At 35.0% G+C, this 16,021-nt stretch overlaps 1 protein-coding gene across 1 annotated transcript; it reads left to right on the top strand.

Annotated features, from left to right (window-relative positions):
• Window positions 1–10,148: 10,148 nt before the first annotated feature.
• LOC125056283 (transcription factor sox-2-like) lies at window positions 10,149–10,973 on the top strand. Its single transcript, XM_047659311.1, has one exon. The coding sequence runs from the start codon at window positions 10,246–10,248 to the stop codon at window positions 10,855–10,857; it is 612 nt and encodes a 203-aa protein (XP_047515267.1). The 5' UTR covers window positions 10,149–10,245; the 3' UTR covers window positions 10,858–10,973.
• The last annotated feature ends 5,048 nt before the right edge of the window (window positions 10,974–16,021 follow it).

The raw sequence follows: 16,021 nt of genomic DNA, 5'->3' as shown, positions 1-16,021 counted from the left end.
CTTTTGACTTTTTAACCGAAAACGGACGCATATGCGTTAAAAAGTTTAAAATTTAGCCCAGAAGACTAAAATTTGTATTTAGTAACGAGAAAAAAGTTTTTTGAACATTAAACATTTTAAAAACATAATAATAAAATAAACGAAGCCTTCTCTGACCAGTGGTAACAAACAAACAATTGGTAAAACAATTTATATCTCAAACTACTGAATCAATTTTAATGTAACTTCAATCAAACTGTTCAATAGTTTTTGAGTTGTATATCGCTATTATACACATACTCGAAGATGCGGCCGGGAGATCGTTTTATAAAATATTAATTAAATGTCTATAGAAACACCTACTTAATTCGTCAGATTAGAAAACTTTATTAAATTTGAAAATACTTTCTATACCCATTCCTCTAATACAAGAATAGAGACCCAATCATCATCATCAATAGCTGAACTCTTCATAGGCTCCGCTAGTATCTTTCACCATCGCAATCTATCTCGTGCTTCTTGGGTCCAACTTCAAACAGCTATTGTTTCGAGGTCTTTGACAACTCCATCCAACCAACGCAACCTCGGTCTACTAGTCTTTCTCTTGCCACCAGGATGTGAAATATTTTTATAAAAAATGGAGCAAATGGGCTCACCTGATGTTAAGTGGTACCACCGCCCATGGACACTCTCAATGATAGAGGGCTCACGATTTTTTTTTTCGTATTGTGCCACGACGTCCGATTATGAAGGTTATTAATCGGAACAACTCCTCTGAACACTCTCCATGGTAAATTCGGTAGTAGATGCAGAGTGACCTAAGTCACTTTCAGTATGACTGATAAATATATGTGTGATACAGATATGACCATCTTCTAATTGACAAACTACGCGTCGATTGTGGGCTCGTTAATTTAATGCTTATGATTTTTTTTCTGTTAATAGTATCAACCAAATATCTTCAGTATTCAATAATATACTAATATATACACAAATAAACACATACAGTATGTTATAATACAGTTTACCTGTCCGTACATGAAACAACGTCGCTACAACGCGTCGACAATATCACATTACGAAGCGTTTTCGCGCTTCAGTGCGGCACCGCGGGCGATTTCTGACACCTCAATAACATCATACGACATCCATACAGATAAAGCTAGAAAAGTATACCGTATTTCATATATATAAGATTGATTTTGCAATGCCAAGGTGTGGAATTAATACGTTTTTTACACTTGTGTGGTGTATCTACATTGTATACGGCCTTTATATTGGTTATGTAAAATGCTCTATTAGTCTTGTTGATGTGTTTTTGATTGTATTATATATTTACCTAGGGATTTTCGCGTTATTAGGTTTCCAATTTTAAATTTAAGTAAGGTTTACGAAATTTAAAATTAATTTTAACATGTAATTTAGGATATTTAACAGACGGTTTGATAACATTTATAACTAACGTAACACACACACAAAAACACTCCAAATAATAATCAAAAAAGAAAAATAAGAAAAAAATATGAAAAGGAAAAAAGGTACATTTTATGTGTGTGTACGTGCTGTGGTAACTGGCCCTGGCTCAGCATTATGCTGTGTAACAGCGCTGGTCATTCTGCCAGAGACCACAACAGTTAGTTTGCGCCTCAGACTAATAAAAAAGGATGTTATAATAATAATAGGCGAAAATTAATAATAGTAACGTAAAGTAAAAAAAAGTTATTAAAGCTTTATTAATGAATCCATACAACAATTGGCTAGTTTACATATCTTAATATGAATATAAGTTCTAGGAAGGAAGGAATGAATGTCATGAAAGTGGATGAAGCGAGAGAGGTATTTCATGAGTGAATGTAGATCCGTGGTCTCTGTCTACCCCTTCGTGGAAAAGGCGTAAATAAATGATTATTTACGTTACGTCTTAGTTAAAATCTATTCTTGATTGTTAAACTTGAAGAAATAACTGTGTATATTTACTATTATCCAATTTACATTTCCATTTAAACTGTTTACAAAATCGACATAATTCTTTTTTTTTGTTCTTATTTTAGGTTAGGAACAATACTAATTAACGGGACATTATTATGCGTTGTTAACGAGAGTCTACGCATTGACTATGTTTTGTTTTTTTTTATAGTTTTTATAGCCCGTAATAAATTGTCTCAAACGTCAAAATTTCAAAAATGGATCGAGTTCCATACTTTCATGGCCCGTTGAAACATTTGTGGATTCTAAAACAATAATTTGAAAATCGAACTCTGAACTAGGTTATTGAATTTAGGCGTGTACAATCGAGCCTCGAAGTCCTACGTGACATGACGTGTCAAATATCCCTTATTGGGCGCTTGTTTTCTGCCTTCCGGCGCCGCTGTCACTCTTTGTTAGTATTGTAAGGAGGTCCACGTAATTGATTTTTCCCCTCTAATATTAGACTGGGTCAAAAGAATAGCATTAGTCTCCGACTCGTTGCAATGACCGTATCTACCTACCTTGACCTATATCATGACATTATCATTATTATTAATGAATAAGCCACAGTCAGTTTCTGGGCGGCTTGATCCCTTGGCGTTGCGTAGTGGTCCCTCTGCATCTTCTACCGTATTTACCATGAGTGTGAGGAGTTGTGAGAGACCTGAAATTGAGTTAAATATCACCCGTATTCCGACGTCCGTCGTTCCACAACTGAGCGCTTTTTAAGGCTGTTTATCCGCGCACCACCACTATGTGGAACCAGCTGCCCTCTCAAGTATTTCCAAACCAATTCGACTTAGGCTCCTTCTTGAAAAAAGCGTACCAATTCTTAAAAGACCGGCAACGCATGTGAGCCTTCTGGAAACGTGATTGTCCATGGGCGGCCGTATCACTTAACATCAGACTTCCTGCTACGAAAAAATAAGAAACATAATTGTATCGATCGGTTATATAGGTATACAGTAAAGGTATATAAATCGATTATTACTATTAGCGTGCTAAATTGTTCCGTGATTATTTTGGATGCATAATAATATAAACCAAAGCAGCCTTTCTTAAGTGAGTTTTGACAAAGCGCAGAGCTGAATGGCTGTATTGAACGGGTGGAAATAAAAGTCCTGTATCAATACGATTACCACACATGCTCGTTTAACATACAATACATCTTAAGATAGTCTGGTTAAAAAGTGTGTATCGTAGTAAGAAACGGTAGGAATCGGTATTTCAGTATATTTGCCACGATAATGTTTGTATAGAACACTAATATTTATTTCCAACACACAAATATACTGTATTTACAATTTTCTTAACCTACATAGTAATAATAATATAGTAGTAATAAAATAACGGGCACTAAATGTAAAATTAGAAGTATTAATATGTATTTCTTTACTGACATGTCATAAGTGTACAAATAAGTGTTAAATGTTATATGATTAAATGATTTTCGAATTTTTGAATTTTAGTAATTAAAAATAGAAAATTAAAACAAATTAAAAATGTTTGGACCCTGTGGCCTTGTACCTTTAACCTTTAATGCTGGCAACATTTCCTCGCTGTATTGCGATTGCGTATTGGCCTAAAGGTCTAGATACTGGTAAGACCTTTTAGGTTTATGGCCTGGGCCATAAACTCAAAAAAAAAATTGCGATTGCGTTGAGCGAGAAAAGCACCAGCTCTGGGGCCATTGGTACTAACAAGAGTCAAAAATGGACTACTTATACACCTGTGTGAATGTGTGAGGATAGTGCCAATTCTTGCTTGATCTAAATCATCAATGTTTAGGCGGGTTACGACATCATAATAATAATTCCAGCTGTTCTAAAATTTCTCTATCCACGGGTTTCTTTCTCCATTCGCCTCCTGCTAACGCTTCTATCCACCTTTTTTTTGTTCTCTTCTCCTTCTTCCTTTTGGTCCTTTTCATATATGTAGTTATCTGTAAAGTCCATCTTCGATCTGTGCATCTTGCTATATGCCCTGCCCATTGCCACTTCTGTTTTTGTACTCTTCATACTTTTAGTACGCTTAATTACGACAAACAAATGTAAAATCAATCATGAATCAGATTCCTGTATCTGTTGCATGATCATTTGTCAATCTAATAGGCAAGTAGCTGATCAGCCTCCTGTGCCTGACACACGCCGTCGACTTTTTGGGTCCAACTAAATTTCCTCACGATGTTTTCCTTCACCGTTCGAGCAAATGTTAAATGCGCACATAGAAAGAATGTCCATTGGTGCACAGCCGGGGATCGAACCTTGACCTCAGGGATGGGAGTCGTAAGCTCAAGCCAACACTGCTCTCTCAAATTAACGTCAACATCAAAGGCTGACACATTTCAGTCCCGTTTAGTATTTATATATACTGTATATAAGTCTCTGAGATGATGAGAGAAAAGCAAGAAAAATGGACAAAACTTACCACAGAATGGTACCCTTTAGACGGAAAGAGACATAGAGGAAGACAGGCTAAGAGATGGGAGGATGACGTTAAGAAAATAGCGGGTTCAACATGGACTCGCACTGCAAAAAAGAAAAAAGATTGGAGAGCTTTAGAGGAGGCCTTTGTCGGAAGACAAGGTGTAACCGAACTATCGTTTGCCGATTAAAATTGTTAGTATATTAGTAAAACTCTAGTTAATAGTCAAAATGTGTTATTTAGATAGTAGTCATAAGTAAATTAATTTTAGGCACACGAAACTACTCTGTGTAAAACTTGTTAACAACAATAAAGACTTTTTATTTTATTTTCTTTATATTTAAGTCTCTTATATATCTAGAAAATAATACATCTTCAGATATTTTATTTATAAACCCGTGCGTGTACACTCGTACGCCGGGTGGCAACACAAGGAGGTTTTATTATACGAGGCGGGACATTTATTCTATTCATACCGATACTCTATGATAGCCTTATTTGTTTGTGAATAAATACGACACACTTAAGTCTTTGGTTTTATAAATTATGTCATAAACCGACTTTTACAAGTATTTTTTTAAAATTTGGTTTAGAATAAACAAACGTAGACCATTATGTTAAAAAAGAAAAGTTAATTTTGTGGCTTTTCTTCTTTTTGTTTTTTTTTATTATATAAATTTGTATTGACAGTTAACATTTTCATTTAGGTTCCATAATAACAATTATGATTTAAGAAATAGAAATCATAAGAGACAGCTGTCACAAACATAGTCCTAAAATCGTTAGGTCTTATTACATATATTTTTGTATATCTATTTTTTTCTCTGCATACGATATCATGCATCTTATTAGACTCATATGAACGTACGTATGAGCTGATAACTCAAAAACTACCGAACGGATTTTGGTACGGTTTCACTAATAGATAGTGTAATTCTGTAGGAAGGTTTAAGTGATTCATTCACTTAGGTTTTAATGTATTATTTAATAATTGAATACATAAAAGATAATTTTAATCATTTGTATAATTAAAAATCATGAATTAATATGTTTAATAATTTCTATTGCTAGTTATTATTATGTATTATTAACTCTTTATTATTAAAAAACATTTAATTATTTTTAACTTTGCATTCTATGCATCCTTGACAAATTTCCCGGAAAACTCACGAAAAACCTTTAATTAACGGGAAAATGAAGGGACCAAGAGAGTGTTTTTCTCCGGTGAGAGTCTGCAGTCTATGTTTTTAACATATGTCACACATGTTTGTCTATTTTGTATTTGTGTAGCTTTAATTTCCAGTTATTAAATGTCAATTAATGTGAATAGCTTTGAAAATTGGTATTTCAGAAGTATAAAGTCGTAAACATAGACGCCGGAGTCTGTGAGTCAGTGCGATTTGAAACATAAAACTCAGGCTTAAAATTCGCAATAACAATAAGTTACGGCTTATGTCGCTTTTACTTGATACGATTTTTAGACTGTTTTGTGTCGTATGATTTATTCCATTTTCATTCTTAAACATCGTTTGGCTCGGGAATCAAAGTCGTAAAGCACTATTACGACTGTATTAATGTTTTCTTATTTTTGACTTCCTTTGAAGATGTACTAGGTATAACTGTATTTAGACAGAACGTTTTACTATGAAAAAACACGAGGATATATTCTTTATTCTATGGAAATTAATTTATGCACAATTAGTAATACTCGTTTAACTATTTTTAATTTCCTGAAATAGATAGCAAAATACATAACCATAGATTTCGTTACAAATAGACAAAAGTTAACGCGACAGTTTAAAAACAAATAAAGAGTGGTAATAATATACTGTTTCACCAAGGTCATTATATTTTCGCGAATAGAGTGGTAATCAATTATAACGTTCTATACATTCGTCAAAATACCAAACGCAAAATAACTGTATTCATATAGGTAAACAAGTATACTAATAATTAACGTCAACAAAAAAGATGTTAAATTGATTCTAACTTTACATTTACTACCAGTTCGCAAGTCAAGGCCGTAGAGCGGGCAAGAAATTCTGCGCCACTTTAAAGTAATTTAAGTCTAAGCAAATTTACTTAAAAGGATATTTAACATAAGAAAGTGTTTTATTGCGAATGCATTGACTATTCCCCTGAGCACTTTGTTTTGGAATCGTTGAAGTGAAATGTGGCATAAATTTATCAGTGTAGTGCTGCTTAACTGGCTATTGCCAATCTCCATTGATCTATATTATACGTTATTATAGCCGACTATCTGAAATTATTATAATCGTAGGAGTCGTGTCGTAGCTCGTGAAGGTCCTCCACCGCGCGACGACACGAGGGAAGGGAGGTTTTTGTATCTCACATTATAGCTTTATAGGATCTTATTTTCATAAATATAGCGGTTTAAATACCCCCTTTATGTCCGCCGTGATTTACAAAGTGTTGCCAGCCTCCGAGAGTTTACGATTGTACGCATAAATTTTGTGGTTTTTAGCCACTTTCCGCGCTTGAATTGAGTAGATTTTTATTGTGTTTTGACTTATGTAGTGTAGTGAATTGAAAGGTCTTATAAAGACTTTATTTATTTACAAATAATAAGTTCACGTAAGAGGAGTCAATAGGTTTTTTTTAAGTCGGTTAAACATAGAGACAAGTCACATACATGATGATCAGACGGATGTTTCCATTTTACAATAAACATTAATTTAATTTCTCAAAACATTCCATTAGTAAACATATTTATTATTACATACATAGTAAAATAGGATTGTAATTATTTTCTAAGGTTATCAATATATTAATTATATTTCAATTAAAATTAATTACAGTAATGTAACAATAACTTGGCTTTAAACGCGTGAATTCGGGAGAACGCAGAGCTACCATCTGTATTGGTTACGCACAACTATTTATTTTTCACAGCGCCATCTATTGAAATATATTTAAAGTACAACAAGTTCCAAAAGCGAAGGCGAATAAACTTACTCTGTATGGAAGTTAGTATTTGTTGTATGACATAGATGGCGTTTACAAAGATAGCATCCCATACCAAAGCCCGTGCTATCTTTCAAGGGATCAACAACATATATTGTTATTAACCTCAATATTTTGTTTTATTGTTTTTATATTTTTAAATTAAAAAAAATATCAATACATGTTGTTGATTTTCGTAATCGATAATTATTTAATAAAATATTATTAGACACGTTATTACCGTTATCTTAAGAAAAACAAATGAAAAATGTCCAATATAATATAATTATATTTCGGAATATAACAAAATCCGCAAGTTTGTAAATTTCCTAGGTACTATTTACTTATTATTTTACGCGTGAGTTCGCTAAGTTTATGAATTTGCGAAAATGTGGGCGTAAAATAAAACAATCTCTCGTTTGGAACTTACAAAAGTTTGTAATAATCTTGCGGATTTTATTATCATCCGGTGACCTATACACCATTTTACAGCAAATACTACGTAAAAACTTTTTAAATATCAAAATAACATTCAAAGAGATTCAAACAATTTTATTATTAAATAGTAGTACTACAGTAATACTGAATAGCATGCTAAGCAACAATAAATTCTTATCAAACACACATATCAAATCCATTCAAATCATTGTATCAAAACATCAGCAATGGCAACATTAGTCCCGATCAATTCTATGAATACACCCATTATGGAGTCATAGATTACGCCACACCTCAAGTCCTACCACAATAATATCTAAATCACGTGAGTCTATAGAAAGTCTGGCCCGATATTGATTTGAGCAGATACTACCTGTGCACTTACGCGCCAATGTCTCGTATCCGTAGCTACCGACGCAATTTCATTCAGGTGAGATTTTTCTTTTTTTAGTAGAAAGTCGCCAGAGTAATAAACAGATTGCTGGAGAAACAAAGGCTCCACTATCATGTGAATGTCGAGGCTATTCAACTTGACACCACGGGCCTACTGCAAAAATTGGATAGGACAAAACTAAACTAAACAGTGGTAAGTAAAAATAGAAGAGAAGAAAAGTGTCTTTCCGTTAATAGAGACTGTAAGTGTCATTGGACACTTTCTTATTGTTAAATATCCTTTAGTAAATTAGGTTAGACTTAAATTACTTATTAGTCTTAAGTTAGGCTAGATCGTAATGTTCTATGATGTCTTAGTAAAGAGACAATGTATAACATGGTGTAATGGTTGCAGCTCCTTACATACATTTTGTAAAACAAAAAATAGTGGCGGAGAGTTGATTGCCAGTTCTTCTTGTCCGTTGAACGCCCATGAACTGGCAGTAAATATAATTAAATTAGTCAAACTATTTTAATATGTAAAGCACTCAACATTTCTTTCTAACAAATTACGATGACGCTGTGCTGAAAAGAGACATAAGTACTTTAGTTGAAACGGTGCAATGACTCCGATTGAATTATCTTGTGTCTTGAGGGGTGTAGTGTGCAACCCAAGTACTCAAAGAACTGGGTTTCTTTGTACCTATGGGATATGTGCGTCGGCAAAGGCTTTATTATTTGCGATACCAAGAGCAAGAACCAGTCTGTTGCACAGATCCCCGTTATAAAAGACGTTGCGCCTACTGAATGCCGTCTCCGACACTACGAGCGAAATATTTATATGTTCACAGAGTGAATTCACAGTAGCGATGTTATGTGTTTAATATTATATACCTACTTCATTATATTTTATTTTATTTTTCTCGACATTATCGTATTGGCATAGTCTGTAAGGATGAAGGAGATGTATTTCTGTATTGAATAAATAAAACTATTTATATTATATTTTAAGATCTCACACAGCTTAGGTAGCTGTGTGAGATCGCAGTCATTATTTGGTTAAAAAAATGAACATAATCTGATACTGTGTTCGATCTCATTCGTCATGGTTAGGTTCTATATCCAGTTGGTCCCGGTAGAATGCAAGAGCAACCCCGGAGCCTCTGTAACGCGGCTTAGTCTCTGAACAGCAGATCTTCTGGTGTGGGAGTCCCACATACCAGCAGGGGGGCCCCAAAAGTTGCAGGGGTTTGTGTAATGCGCAATTGTTTTTCCACCTCAGTAAAAAAAAGGTTCTATATCCAGAATTTGTAAGCTAGCGTGAGGTCTTCGTATTTTTATTATACAGCTGTAACTTAATATATATTAACCGAATATATCAAAATTATGCACCCTACTACACTTGTTAATATATGAGCTCTGTAAAAGTAATATACTTGATATTGTATGTGACTTGACATGAACAAGTTTCCCCACACAGACCACAGTTAACTTTTGGTCTCTTGTAGAATGACCAGTACTGAGCAACACGTCTGCTCCACAGTATAATGCTGAGCCAGGGCCAGTTACTACCACAACACACACACATTACACACTTAAAATGTACGTTATTCCTTTTTTTCTTTCCATAATTTTTTGTTATTTTTCTTTTTTGATTTTTATTATTATTATTTTGTGTGTTTCTGTGTGTGTGTTTCGTTAGTAATAAATGTTTTGTTATGTTTTAAATCACCACTCCATCGTGTACATTTCAAAAACTTGTGCTGTGTAACCTGGTAAAACAGAGCAACTGTATACTTTGAGGTAGTCAATATCGAAGACTTCCTTTCAATCATCTGTTAAAGCTCACTGTTTAATAGATCAATGCGCAGGCGCGCCTAACAAAACATACAAGTATCATTTGACAATTCGCGGGCAATCACTGCATTGTCGCCGCTCTTTATTCCGATCCAGATAATACATGAAAATTGTCATTGCTATTGTGTGTCGGCTTTTGTTACTTTAATGATCGCTCGGATTATGTTGCTGGCAGCATCAGTTCACATTGGTGCGCCTCAGTGATCAGTTTAACGGTCGACATGCTGCTACCACGGTAAAACTATGGAATACGTTGATCAAATAAAACCAGTTCAGAAGATTAAAAACAACCCATACCACATAAAGCGTCCGATGAACGCCTTCATGGTCTGGTCGAGACTGCAAAGGAAGAAGATATCAATGATGAACCCGAAGCTCCACAATTCTGAAATCTCTAAGCGCCTGGGCTTGGAGTGGAAGAGTCTGGGTGAAGCAGAGAAACGTCCCTACATAGACGAGGCCAAGAGGCTAAGGTTGAAACACATGCACGATTATCCAGACTACAAATACAGGCCCAGAAGAAAGAACAGATTAGATGCGCCATACGGAACGCCCATGTACACCAGGGATTTTGTTGAAATGGAACCTCGTCCAGAACCTTACCCACCAATCAGTTACCCTGACACCCAATACATGTACAACAACATGATATATACGCCGATAACTCAACCTTCCTTTGTGCCAATAAGAAAAGATGAAATACCCTTGGATATCAGGCCACTACCATCTATCGAGAGCATCTCTCCGCGACCTTTCGTCGTCAACCAGCAGATGATGGTGAAAGCGTACCAGAATTTACACTATGTGCCAGAAGATGTGGCTAGGATATCTTATTACCCATTTAGTGTTCAGTAGAGTCAGTGGTAGTCAGAGCGCAATACTCATTTTAATTTAATTAGTTATAAATGTTGTTCATTTTCATATTTTAAACATGTTATTTGTAGTTTTAGGAAATATAATTTTGTAAAGTTATTTCTTTTCTCTTCTAAATTCTTTCTCGGTCGATATTGTTCATCCAGTCTCTAAAAAAAGAGATTCTGGTACGAGTCGAGTCCAATTTCTACAGCTGCTTTCGGGTAGTAGCTGCGTATTTCCACCTCGGGTCAGTGTTCACAACTAGAAGACAGCTGTCGTACCAGGGCTGTAATATTATCGCAATTTGGTTTTTATGAATCAAAATTATCCAACAGTTAATGTGTCAGTAGGTACTACAATCTAACAATTGTAGCGCATACTTTTACTTATAACAAGTAAACATTAGACAATATACAACAAAATTAAGACAAATATTAAGTACAGTAACACTGAGACCAATCATCGACTCAAATCGAATTTATAATTTAATCGAACATTCGATAGATCGAATCGTGTTATCGAAATGTTTTCGAGTGCAGTACACATAAAATTTAAAAGTTAATAATAATACGATTACAATGTTAATGATGGTAAGTCGTAAGACCAGGATAATGTAACGCTTAGAGAATGGAAGATTTAGTACCACCTGGAAGGGGGAAACAAAACATTTCTGTAAATCCTTTGTATAAGAAATAACAGTATTCAATAATGAATTACAACTCACACAGCACACCCGTGACTTTTTGCCATATTAAAATTTTTCAAATACCGATTTTGTGCAAAAAGAATAAAAGTAGTGTAATCAGTAATATTCTCGTGACAAAATAAATACTTAACTAAAAATTGGTAGTGTTCCAAAATACATATAATATGTACCTACACGATCGATATTGCGAAACTGCTATGCTATGAACTTGTTATCATACAAGGTACACATGGAAGCCAATAAAATTCTTATATTATTTTAAACAGTTAGGTAACTTGGGATAGCTTTAATAAAAAATCAATAATTAATTAAATTATAACACATTTTTTGTTATTCATATTTCAATTAAGGCTTTAAAATAAGCTTCACCTAAACAAAAAGCTTAATACTTATGTTCTTTTGTAACGCCATACTATTTTAGAGCAGTGTTGGTCTAGTGCTTTCAGCGTGCGACTGTCATCCCTAAGGTTTTAGGTTTTATCCCCAGCCGTTCACCAATGGACTTTTTTTCTATGTGCGTATTTAACATTCGCTTGAACGTTGAAGGAAAATTTCGGAAACCGGCTTGCCTAGACTCAAAGAGTCCACGGCGTGTGTCAGGCACAGGAGGCTGATCACCTACTTGCCTATTAGATTGACAAACAAAAATCTGAAAAGATTGTAGCGCCACAGATTTTTTTAAATATACCATTTTATTTAAACTTATTTTTTACATAGAGATTAGAAATCACTTAAAAAACAGCAACTCATTATAAGAAAAAAATGTTACATCCGGTAAAAGATGAAAACATTAAACACTGTCATTTCCCCGATGATCTGAAACGTTGGGAAATAATGTGTTCGCCATGACGAAGGGATCCAGACAGATTGATAGACAGATGTAATTGATTGAATGTTTACTACGGGTTTTCGTTTTCACAAACTGTACTGCGTTATCATGATTCAATTTAGATTTACTTTTTTCATATAGAACTGAACACCTGATGTTAAGTGAGATATGGCCTATTGGAGAGCACGCTTATCCAGGAGATGCTAGTTTAACCGCCATGAATGAACCCAATTCAAAGTCAAAATAACTTTATTCATATTCAACGAGTACACTTATGAACGTGACAAAAGTAGTTTAATCAATTCTAAATTTACATTTACTACCAAGTCGCAACTCGCAAGTCGAGGGCGTAGAGCGGGCAAGAATAACTGGCAAGAATTTTGAGTCATACAAAATTCTTTGAACTGGAGCAAATCAATCGCAAAGATTAGGATCATTTAAATATTCGTCAAATTTATAAAAAAGCTTTATTGATTAATTAAACTGTCTAGGGAAGGTGGAAGGGGCAAGGAGTTCCACTCTATATTATGTAACAAGAAATCACAGAAATGCATATTGGACTGTAAATTTGTAATTAAATGTCAATCCCTTCGTAACTATTGGCTTAATCGAAAAGGCTGCTTTAATTAAGTTCGTTATTAGTCCCTTACGATGTTTTTATATAAATAATTACAGATATCTATAGAGAGTTGATTAGTACTAAGTATTAATAATATCAAAGGAAAACTCCTGAACTTGAAGCGATCAACACATTTATAAATATAAATGTGAACATGTACAAAAAGCAAAAAATGCTTCAAAAACTGAGGTGGGAAAAACTGTTAGAGTTGTTTGTAGTGTGCGATTCCTCGTATCTCAAACTTTGCTCTCAATCCAAAGTAAAATATATCTCGGCTGCTCTTTTCTCAATACACTCGTATAGGGCACTCGCATGTCGAGGTACCACTGTCGGTACTCTGTATTTGCGTTGATTTTAAAAGCTTTCCTATACGTAAACAGCTCTGTAGATGTCCCTTTTCAAACTTTGTTTCACTAATTAAAGAAACCTCACTGCGTTTCTTGCAAATTGCTATTTATTAAGCAATCTAACCCTTCACTGTTTGAAGTTGTTCACATTGTTGTGACTAAATTTGAGAATTTCTATTTTATATGGGGTTAAGGAGTGGCTGTTTTGTATGTTTATATAATTAATGCAAACAATATATAGGTAATAGTTATGAGATGGGGCGCAGTACAGTCGCAGGCGAGGAGAGAGAGACAAAGAGAGCCGGAAAGACTAGGAGCGAGGTAAAATACGAGGCTCAAGATCGAACGCGATGGAGACACACTGTGGACGCCCTCTGCCCCATCCAGGGGTTTTAGGACATTAAGTAAAGTAAGTCATGAGATGTGGGATCTCTCTGCATCTTCTACAGCATTTACCATGGAGAGTGTTCAGAGGAGTTGTTCAGACTAATACTTGCAGCTGAGTTTCATCATCGGATGGCACAATACAAGGCACAATACAAAATATCATCTGTATCACCTTGACGTCCGTCGTTCCACAACTGTACGCTTCTTAAGGCAATTTCTGCCGCGCACCATCACTATGTGGAACCAGCTGCCCACTGAAGTATTTCCGAACCAATTCGACTTAGAGTCCTTCAAGAAAAGAGCGTACCATTTCTTAAAAAGCCAGCAGCGCGCTTGCGAGCCTTCTGGCAGTGCGAGTGTCCATGGGCGGCGGTATTACTTAACATCAGGTGAGCCTCCTGCCCGTCTGCCTCCTGTAACATAAAAAAAAGTTAACGCAGCGTTAGGCATTGCATTGTTTCAGCCATATTTTTTAGGCAACTAACCTTCTATGTGTAATGGTTAAATAAATATTGATTTAAAAAAAATCAGAGCTTCAGCTAGAACTCTATATATGTATTTGTTTAATAATCATTTGTCAATATAATAGGCAAGTTGGTGATCAGCCTCCTGTGCCTGACACATGCCGTGGATTTTTTGTGTCTAAGGCAAGAAAATTTTCTCACGATGTTTTATGTCACCGTTCGAGCGAATGTTAAATACGCACATAAACAGAAAGTCCATTGGTGACAGACAGGGATCGAACCTACGACCTCAGAGTCTTACGCTGAAGCTACTAGGCCACCACTGCTAGGTACAGTGAAGCAAAACATCGTGAGGAAACCGGCTTGCCTTAGACCCAAAAAGTCGATGTGTGTCATGCACAGGAGGCTGGTCACCTACTTGCCTATTTGATTGACAAATGATCATGAAGCAGATACAGAAATCTGAGGCCCACACCGAAAAATATTTATTTAAAATAAATAATAAGCTGTAATATATTCAGTGCGTAACAGAATAGTTACAGCCTCTGTCTCCAATGAATTCCTGGATTCCTGGTATGCAAAGTGACGTATATCTAAGTTTACACGTCACGACACGTCAGCGTCAGCTTATATCGTTATCATCTCGCATTCAGATTTAAACAAAAGCCGTCGCTGCACGCAGATATGAACCGTATTCCCTGGGTATAGAGGCCAAAAATTCATTACAGTGTTTTATCAAATGCTTCCCATTGTTTATGGCTTAGTTACAGTTGTGTATTCTAAAAGAGCATATGTGCTTTATTTACAGACACCTTTGTATGCCTTGTCGTAATGAGCGAAGGTTCATTTTTCCTAATTCAAATCTGTACATAGTGGGTTGTATGCAATCAAGTGAAGGTATGCTTAAATTTGCCTGTTTTGCGCTTGTGTATAGGAATATGAACCTTATGTTATCGTATTAAGGTATATATAAACTGCTTTATATACATTCGCGGACACGTCAAGCGTCTTCCACATAGGATGAATGATGGATGAATCGTGTGCATTTCTGTATGAAACGTTTCCAGGCTTGAAAAATGAATTCGATTGTGATCTTGTGTCTAAAAGGGTGAAAATGGTGTGCTTTGTAAAAATATTCAATGTACAGGTTTCATTTTTATACGAATATAAATACAGTTTTAGTGTAAGGTTCGTTTGGCTGAAATATTTGTATTTACGAATGTATTTGTAGGTTTTATATTGCACATACAAGAATTAAAAATTATACCAGAAAAAATATTAAATTAATAGTTTTTCGCAATATGTCTAGATTTTAATTTTATTGCTTGTAAATCTAGCCTAGTCACTTCAGCGTGCGACTCTCATCCTTGAGGTCGTAGTTTCGATCCCCGGATGTGCGCCGATGGATTTTCTTTCTATGTGCGCATTTAACATTCGCTCGAACTGTGATGGAAAACATCGTGACGAAATTAGACTGAAAAATGATCATAAAAACCTATTTGCCTATTAGACTGAAAAATGATCATAAAACAGATGCATAAAACTGAGGCCCATCCCTTAAAAGGTTGAAGCGCCACTGATATATTTGTATCCATAGATAAAAGTTAGTCTATAAAAAGTATCTCTAAGTATTGCCATAAAATATTATTGTTATTTTTCGTAAAATAAATAAATATCAATTTAGGTAAATTTGTTACAATATCGCGTATCCATTAAGATATTACCATAATAGACTCATCAAGGACAATTTGTCTGACATAATGGCGGAATAAAGTTTTCGGATATCTTCTAAATATCCCCTAAATAAAAGCA

Source organism: Pieris napi, chromosome 14 (assembly GCF_905475465.1).
Source record: "Pieris napi chromosome 14, ilPieNapi1.2, whole genome shotgun sequence".
Lineage (NCBI taxonomy): Eukaryota > Metazoa > Arthropoda > Insecta > Lepidoptera > Pieridae > Pieris > Pieris napi.
The sequence above is the reverse complement of the archived record's forward strand: the minus strand, read 5'-3'. Positions and strand labels throughout refer to the sequence as shown.